The sequence below is a fragment of the Bubalus kerabau genome, chromosome 5 (assembly GCF_029407905.1).
Source record: "Bubalus kerabau isolate K-KA32 ecotype Philippines breed swamp buffalo chromosome 5, PCC_UOA_SB_1v2, whole genome shotgun sequence".
Taxonomy (NCBI): domain Eukaryota; kingdom Metazoa; phylum Chordata; class Mammalia; order Artiodactyla; family Bovidae; genus Bubalus; species Bubalus kerabau.
The window spans coordinates 7,060,731-7,069,137 of NC_073628.1; the positions used below are offsets into that span (position 1 = coordinate 7,060,731).

Here is an 8,407-nt window from a genome sequence, read left to right on the forward strand (position 1 = left end):
AGACTCATTTCTGTTACCTGCCCCTTTGTACCAACCCAGAGTGAACAGAATGGTCTACATCAGAGAGCCAAGAAGAAGCCATTCAGAGAAGAGGAACCTACCCAGGGACACAGAGCACCATGAGACAGGTTGTCCCCCAGCATGACCAGCAGCAGCTGGCTCAGACCCTCTGCCACTCTGACCGGCCTTCCTTCCATTGGCACCCCTGGCCCTGCGCTGGCAGAACTGTGGCCTCCAGCCCTCCCTCTTCAGTCAGCTGCTGCCCAGCCCCCCGGGGCTCTGGGTCCCAGCTCAACATCAGGAAGGAGGCAGAAGGAGAGAAGGAGGCCACAAACCCTGGACAAAAACCGGGACAGACGTGAGTGTTCCCTTTTATTATTATTTTATTAATAAATTTAAGAACAGCTCTATGGTCTCTCTTCCCCCCAGAGCAACTAAAACAAACTAAAGGGGGTGTGGCCTGGGGGGCAGAGGGCGCTAGGAGTCATAATCCTCTTCTTCCTCTGCGTCAGGTGCTGAGGGGCCCGGGGGTGCTGGGGGCAGAGGCAGGGTCGAGGTGAAGGGCATGAAGGGTGTCGGGGGGCTGCAGGGGAGAAAGCAGTAAAGAAAGATCAGGCCACTCTCTGATGCCCATCCCCGCCCACTCAACCCCACCTGGGCATCCCCAGAGCCCACTACCCTCTGTACCAACAGGGAGCAAGCCCAGAGAAGGGAAGGACCCAGGGCAGGTCACACAGCCCCACCTAGCAGAAGGGGACCTTCTGAGAGCACAGTCCCTAGCCTTGAAATCCTTCTTAGTTTCTCCTCTTCCATCCCCCAAACGTGCCAAGACCAACAGAGCAAAGTGGCCAGGGAGGCCAGGAGAGAGCCCAGGGTCAGTCTTGGGGTCAGTGGGCCCCCTTGGTGCCACTGAGCTGCTTACCTCTGAAAGTGGGCAGGGGGGTGGCTGGCCTGGGGTGGGACCTGTGGTGTCTCCTCTTCTCCGTCACTGTCTGTATCCTCAGATTCATCCTGAGAACAAGGCAGGAATTAGAGACTAGAAGGGCATGGCTCCATCACTGGAAAGCAGGGACAGGAGGCTGACCTCAGTAACCCCAATTTACAAAGAAACCAATACAAAGGTCACAGGTGAGGGACCAGGCCCCCAGCCAGCTTATCCTGGCCTGGTATAGGGCTGCCCTGTCCACCCTGTGGGGCAGAAGCCTAGGGCCTCACTCACCTCCTGCTCTGAGTCCGTCCCTGACAGCTTCTTGTCCTTGCCTTTGCTTCCCATCCCACCGTTCTTCCGGCCACTGCTGCCAGGCTTCCGGCCCCTTCGGGAAGGTACAGTACATCTGCCCACAGGTCTCCCCACTCCTTCACCACTCCCCAGCCATCCCCAAGCCCAGAGGCCTTGGCCTTCCCCACCTGGACACTGCACCCTGGCTCCCTACCTGCGGGGACCCTTGTCCCCATCCATGTGGTTGTCTTCTCCATCCCCCTGCATGTCAGGCACAGATGCCACCAGGTCCTTCAAGAAGTCAAACTGTTGCTCCAGCTCAATGCACTGCTTCCTGGAAGAAGTGGGAAGGGGATGGCACTCGGATGGGGCCCAGACATCTGGGCCCTCAGCAAGGGACAGTACGGACTCTGTGGATGTCAGGGGAATGGAACCTGGAAAATTTCCACCCTAACCCTCCCCTTGACCAGAACATCTTAACCCTCCTCCTCAAATCCACAGACCTCACAGCAGCCTACCACTTCCTTATCAGGGCACAGCCTCCCCCAGGCGTGTGAACTCCTGGAGGAAGACCCCAAACCGGGCCCTCTAGGATCGGAGCCACTCACAGGTGGGATGTAGTCATGGTCTTGGCGTTTCGGGACTGGGTCACTTGGCAGGCTTTCTTCAACAGTGACTCCAAGAAAAGCTCGAGCGCCCGAGCTGAGGAGGGTCAAGGAGAACGCGGGGTGGTGGCCCAATCCACAAAAAGCGACCCCGGGGCTTCCGGGCTCCCCCACTCCCCCATCCCGCCAGCTCCCGACAGGATACAGATGATGACAGGCACGGCCGCCGCCACCTTCCCAATCTCTTCATCCGTCTGCATGATCTTCTTGATTCGTGCCTGGGGAGGGGACAGACAGCTCGGACCCCTTCGCCTCCGTCCCAGAAAAGGTGCTTAAGCCGGGCAGAGAGAGGGAGCATCCCGAGAGAAAGGGGGCGGGGGGCACCCACGCTGGAAGGGCACGGAAGGGGGCGGGGCGTACGGGCCCCCGAACACGGCGATGCGCCCGCCTCCCTAGCCCGGCCTGGGCCGGAGCCTCCCGAGAGCCCGGCCCGTTCCTCCGGGGCCCGCTCACGTGCTCACCGGCGGGAACCGCGCGTTGTACTTCTTCTTCTTGCTCGGCATCTCGGGGCCTCTCCCGCCGCGCCGGGCCCAGCGCCGCCGCCCGCAGCCCCCCGGCACCCGGGCCTGCTCGTAGCCCGTCCGCCGCGGTTCCCCCGGGTCCTGGTGCCGCCGGCTCCGCCCCCTACGCTCCCTACAGGGTCCTAGCGCCGCCGGACAGGACGCCGCCGGCAGGGCCTGAGTGCCCTCCCCCTTAGAGCCTCCCGGGCTTTGCGCGTCCGTCCGGGACGGAACCGCCACTCCCGCCCGCCCCTAAGACCTGAGGAGCGAACGTTAGCTCCGCCCCCCGAAGGCCCGCCCCTCCTCGCCTTCCCCGATGGCCCCGCCCCCGATGGCCCCGCCCCTCCCGGCCCCGCCCTATGCTGCGTTTGTCTATAAAGTTCTTGTTGAGGCGCCGGGGTACTAAGATGGCGGCGGCGGCGGCAGCCGTGGCGGGGGCGGGGCGCGGCGGTGGCGGCGGCGCAGAGCCCCGGCAGGAACGGAGCCGGGCCCGGGGCTGGGCCGGCGCCGAGCGCAGCGAAGGCCGGAGGTGACGCTGGGGTTGGCGGGAGGGGGCAGGGCGGGGGCGCAGCTCGGGCCGTGGGCACTAATGGCGGCGGGCGCGGCGGGGCGGGAGGCAGGCTCTCCTGCAGCCTCTATCCAGCCTGGGTTCGACTCCAGGCACCGCCCCGTTGGTCTCGGATCGGACACTGCCCTTTCTCGCCTCAGTGCCCTTGTCTTTAAGTAGGCTGGATAACGCTCGCCCGGAGGCCTGGCCCCATGGGCCCTGCCTCGGTGCTGCGAGGACGTGTGCTTTGCCTTCCTCCATTAAATCCCAGCGCCCGGGAGAGCGGCCAGGCTCTGGCAGGACCAGGAGGCGTAGCTGGGCCGGCGGTTCCCACATTTGAATTCCCATTTCGGTCCTGTCGCTAACTGAAGGTGTGACCTGCAGTGAGCCCCTTCTCTCTGAGCTTCGGTTTTCTCGTTTGTAGGTCAGGGAGAGCAGTAATAATACTAACTGCATTTATATAGCTTTTGTTCCACCTCAGGCGGTTAATTCTGCACAACTGCTTGCATCTTGGGGATGTGGCAGCCGAGGCCCAGGCCCACACCGTTCAGTTCAGTTCAGTGCCTGGCACCCCCTAGGACTCAGCAAGTTGAGTCTGTCCCGGCCCTGCCCTGATTTGGTTCCCTCCCGCAGGATGGAACCAGGTGAGGAGCTGGAGGAAGAGGACTCTCCAGGTGGTCGTGAAGATGGCTTCACTGCTGAGCACCTGGCTGCAGAGGCCATGGCAGCTGACATGGACCCCTGGCTGGTGTTTGATGCCCGCATGACACCTGCCACAGAGCTGGATGCCTGGTTGGCCAAGTACCCGCCATCCCAAGTTACCCGCTATGGGGACCCTGGCTCGCCCAACTCTGAGCCCGTGGGCTGGATTGCAGCGTATGGGCAGGGCTACATCCCCAACTCGGGTGATGTGCAGGGCCTGCAGGCCGCCTGGGAAGCTCTGCAGACCAGCGGGCGGCCCGTAACGCCTGGTACCCTGCGCCAGCTGGCCATCACCCACCAAGTGCTCTCTGGCAAATGGCTGATACACCTGGCACCTGGCTTCAAGCTGGACCATGCCTGGGCTGGCATTGCTCGGGCCGTGGTCGAGGGCCGGCTGCAGGTGGCCAAGGTGAGCCCACGGGCCAAGGAGGGGGGGAGGCAGGTCATCTGCGTTTATACAGACGACTTCACGGACCGCTTGGGTGTTCTGGAGGCAGATGCAGCCATCCGTGCGGCAGGCGTGAAGTGTCTGCTTACCTACAAGCCTGACGTCTACACCTACCTGGGCATCTACCGGGCCAACCGCTGGCACCTCTGCCCCACTCTCTATGAGAGCCGTTTCCAGCTGGGGGGCAGTGCCCGTGGCTCCCGTGTGCTGGACCGTGCCAACAATGTGGAACTGACCTAATAGTGCCACATGAGGCAGATGGCCATTGCCCCCACTGCTGGGGCTGGAGCCTCCGCCTGTCTTCCCCCTCCTTGTCCCATGGAGGCCGAGCCCCTCCAGCTCTGAGGACTGGGTCACTCGGAAACTGCCTGCATCTTCGATCCCTTTGAACTTCTGTCCTGTGTTCGGGCTGACTCCAGTCCCTGCTGGCTGGAGGCAATGGCTCCCTGAGGGCCGGACCCTCAGCCTCTCTTCGCTGCTGCCTCCCCTCGGTCATCCAGAACCACAGGCAGGGTGCAGACGCCAGCAGGAGAACCTTCCTTGGCCACCCTCATCCCTGGCTGCACCTCCCCCTCTTCCTGCATCCTCCTATTCTCTTCCTCTTTCACAAGAGAGAAAACGAGTGCTTCCAGTCCCTCTCCTCGGGGCCTTCACAGTGCAGGGGGCAGAGGTCCTGCAGGCCTGAGCATGCCGTTTTGTTGGGGGAGAGTGGGTGGTTGTTCCCACTCCGCCCCCAGCACAGAGAGGGGATGCCAGGGCCAAGGACATGGGACCTGTCCCTGCCACCTCATAGCCCGCACCACCTTCTTCCTTTCTTTGGCTCCCTTGTCACATGCGTACTCCTGGCATTTCAATAAACCCAGCTTGGGTCTGTGTCTTGAGTGTTTTTTACAATACTATGTTGGTGGTTACCTGCGTTGGTTGGTGGAGAGAGGCAGGGCCAGGAGAGACTGCCCCCCTCTGTCCTGATTGCCCTCAGTGGCCAAGCTGGGAATGTCTCTGAGAGCCTCTTCAAAGTCAGTCCTGTCTCACCTCCATCCAAGAATCAGAATCAGTTGTTCAGTGATTTTCCGTAAATTCAAGGACTTGGCCCAGTAAAGTCTGAGGGACTACTGCTAGCCCACAGGGTGTGTTCGTGCCCATAGAGAAGGGTACCTCCTTGGTTCTGCCCTGCTTCTCCACCAGGGCACATGGTCCAGTGAGTAGAGGGTGGGTTGGGTTTCGACCCGCTTGGCTGAAATATCCTTGTGCAGTACTCAACCTTAAAAAGCCTTCTAAGTCTTCCCATTTATACTCACCTCCTACCACCCAGACCATCAGAGGCCCCCAGTCTGTTTGCAAAGCACTTCCATATGGACTATTTAATTCTCACAACCTATCAGAAGATTTTGGGTCAATTTATGGTCAAGAAAACAGAGACCAAGAGGGGAAGAGAGTTACCTGAGTCATGGGCAGAGAGAGTTAAAAGACTTGTGCCCCAGGAACTTTCCTGGTGGTCCAGTGGTTAAGACTCCACCCTCCAATACAGGGGACATGGGTTCAATCCTTGGTTGGGAAACTTAAGATCCAGTGTGCCATGGTGCACCTCAACTAGAGAACCTGCGTGGCACATCTAAGATCCAGCCAACACAACTAAAAATAAGTAAATATTTTTTAGAAAGTCACCCTAGTCCTCGCCAGGCTGATGGGGTCTCCAGCCTCACCTACAGTGAGCTCTTTACAATGCAGCTGGCACGTTCACTCACGTTGATCTTCCTGGGCCATGCCCTCTGCTGAGGCTGCAACAGCTTCTGGAAGCTTGGCTCCACACCCCTGGCCACAGCCCTGGCCCTGGCCTTGGCCTTGGTTGGAGGCCAGGGTGTCTGGCAGGGAGCCCCTAGGGATTCGGCTCTCGTGCTGGAACTGACTCAGCCTCCAGCAGCCTCATCGAATTGGAATTTGGAGCAGGGGAGCGGAGATGCCACCAGGCTGACTGAGTGGAAGTAGGTGAGTCATGCTGGCTCGGCCCCCTTTCCAGCTTCCTCCGTCCTGAGCTGAGTCCCCCTCCTGAGCTGAGTCCCCCTCGGCCCAACCCTGGGAAGTCCCCAGCTGAGTGGTCTCCATGTTGGAGCCCTGGGCCCTGCCTCCCTCAGACAATGAGTGTCTTGCACTTGCCCAAACTGAGCCAAGGGTTGGGTGGCTCCTGACCAGGCCTTCGTGGGTCCCACAAAGATGCCCAAGTGCTATCAACACCACCTGGTTCTTCCACAATTAAGTGTTTCACACACTTAGTCCCTTGTGCTCCCTCCTCATGGCCCCACATTAGCCCTTTCTTCACTCTCCCAAACCATTGCCACTTGCCCCATTCTCCCCCTACGCCCCACTGCCAGCTGTCCTGCAGAGCAGCCTCTGTCCAATGTCTGTCTGCTCCCCAAAGCCTGTCTGTGACCCCCCACAGCCTGTGACTTGAGCCCACTCTTGTGCCCTTATGACCTAGCTGACCACCCCCAGCTTCCCTCAGGCTCCCCTTTCTGCCCATGCTCGCCATGCTGGAGCCAAGTGGCTCTCTCTTCACCCCCTGGCACACAGCGCTGGGCCTCAGGCTCTTCCTTCTGCTTGAACAACCTGCTTTGCAGCAAGGATCGAGTGGTTCCTTATGTAATCACTGAATTAATGTCTGTCTCTCGCTAGGCCCCCAGACTCTGTGCTTCGTGAAGGCAGGAACAATGGCTAAATCTGAGCCCTGTCCCCAGAGAGCCTTGCACAGTGTGTGGCCAGAGCAACCTTTTCATACATTATTGAATGAATGAATGACTCAAATCCATCCCCTGCCAGTGCCTCTAGCCTCACCTCCTCCACTCTGTGCTTGACGACTCCTTGTTCCAGAATCGGGAGTTGCCGGCGCCTGTGGTTCTCTTGCTCACACCCTGGCCTTCCCCACTTTGGTGCCCTTTTCTCAGACCGTTGCCTCTGCCTGGTAGGCCTGACCCTCGCCTGCCTCCCTGGCTGACCCCAGATCTCAGGTGTCATCCTCTCAGAGGCTCCCCTCCCTCATCCACCTGCTCCCCAGTTTCCCATAATGCCCACCCACCTGTGGTGCTCGTCTGGGCATCTGAAGCCCCTCAAGGACAGTGGCTGCACTTTATCCCCAGGGTGTCCTCAGCGTAGGACCCAGCCTAGCTAAGTGCCCCAAAAAAACTGAATAAATGAGTGACTGATTGAAAGTCACCCTCTGTGTGTGGGCCTCAGTTTCCTCATTCTGTTCATAACAAGAGCCAGGCACTGTGCTAAGTATGTACCTGTGTTTCTCATCTAAGCCTTGCTCAGCTCTGTAAAACAGGTCCAGAGAGGTTCACTAATTGGTTCAAGGTTACAAAGTTCAGTATGTGAATCCAGGTCATCCAACTCCAGGCTTCCCAGGTGGCGCTAGTGGTAAAGAATCCACCTGCCAATGAAGGAGACCCAAGAGACACAGGTTCGATCCCTGGGTCAGGAAGATCCCCTGGAGTAGGAAATGGCACCCCACTCTATATTCTTGCCTGGGAAATTCCATGGGCAGAGGAGCCTGGTGGGCTACAATCCATGGGGCCACACAGAGTAGGACACGACTGAGCACACATCTAACACCAGAGTGCCCAATGCATTGCTGAGCCCCTACTATATGAAAGTGCTGTTGGGGAGAAGGGACGCGCTGCAAAGATAAACAAGACCCAGCAAGGACTTAGGATCTGATGTATAAAGCACATAGGTTCGGTCCTCTGAACCACCTGAGAGAGGCTGGGCCAAGACTAAGATTCCCATTTTACTGATGGAGAAACTGAGGCCCAGAGAGTATAGTGACCAAACCTACTGAGCAGGAAGGATCTACCTGCCTACAGTGGGGACTGCTCCTCTGCCAGGAGCAGTGGCAGCAGCTCCCCTGAATGGGACCCCCTGCTCAGGCTGGCAGGGGCTTCTGCCCTGTTTGGCCGGCCCCTTCCTGTACAGGACTCAGGAAGCAGCCCAGACCTGGGGCAGGTTAGGCTGGGTAAACTTGGACAGGCCCTGTGCTCTGCTCCCTTTTATGAAACCACAGGACGACTGAGCCAGGAAAAGGATGACATCCCCACTCCACCTACTCCCAGCCCCACCACAGCAAACCCCCAGCCCCTGGAGAGAGGGTTCCAGAGGGACTGGGCTGTGAGTGAGGGGACCCTGCCGACCCCTGATTCCAGCTGGGGCTAGGGGCTGAACCTGGGAGGACAGGAAACAGCTGAGTTGGGAGAAAGCTTCAGCCAGATCTTTGGCGAGGCTTTGGGGATTTTCCCAGAAGGGCAACTATGCCCCACTCCCGCCCACTGGGAGGGG

At 59.5% G+C, this 8,407-nt stretch overlaps 2 protein-coding genes across 2 annotated transcripts; one reads left to right on the top strand and one right to left on the bottom strand.

Annotated features, from left to right (window-relative positions):
* Positions 1-365: 365 nt before the first annotated feature.
* Positions 366-2,550, bottom strand: DRAP1 (DR1 associated protein 1). Its single transcript, XM_055583324.1, has 7 exons — positions 2,346-2,550; positions 2,030-2,102; positions 1,828-1,921; positions 1,434-1,553; positions 1,220-1,313; positions 923-1,011; positions 366-583 (listed from the first exon to the last, which is right to left on the bottom strand). Exons 1-7 carry the CDS (start codon positions 2,385-2,387, stop codon positions 478-480), a joined length of 618 nt encoding a protein of 205 aa, XP_055439299.1. The 5' UTR covers positions 2,388-2,550; the 3' UTR covers positions 366-477.
* Positions 2,551-2,782: 232 nt separating this feature from the next.
* On the top strand, positions 2,783-4,957 carry C5H11orf68 (chromosome 5 C11orf68 homolog). The gene is made up of 2 exons (XM_055583325.1): positions 2,783-2,913; positions 3,565-4,957. The coding sequence occupies exons 1-2, from the start codon at positions 2,792-2,794 to the stop codon at positions 4,319-4,321; spliced, it is 879 nt and encodes a 292-aa protein (XP_055439300.1). The 5' UTR covers positions 2,783-2,791; the 3' UTR covers positions 4,322-4,957.
* Positions 4,958-8,407: the final 3,450 nt, after the last annotated feature.

Coding starts and splice junctions, on each gene's coding strand:
- DRAP1 (XM_055583324.1), bottom strand. CDS start 2,387: ATGCCGAGCAAGAAGAAGAAGTACAACGCGCGGTTCCCGCCG. Junction 2,103..2,345: donor ACAACGCGCGGTTCCCGCCG/GTGAGCACGTGA, acceptor TCCCCTCCCCAG/GCACGAATCAAGAAGATCAT. Junction 1,922..2,029: donor GGCCGTGCCTGTCATCATCT/GTATCCTGTCGG, acceptor GACCCTCCTCAG/CTCGGGCGCTCGAGCTTTTC.
- C5H11orf68 (XM_055583325.1), top strand. CDS start 2,792: ATGGCGGCGGCGGCGGCAGCCGTGGCGGGGGCGGGGCGCGGCGGTGGC. Junction 2,914..3,564: donor GAGCGCAGCGAAGGCCGGAG/GTGACGCTGGGG, acceptor TCCCTCCCGCAG/GATGGAACCAGGTGAGGAGC.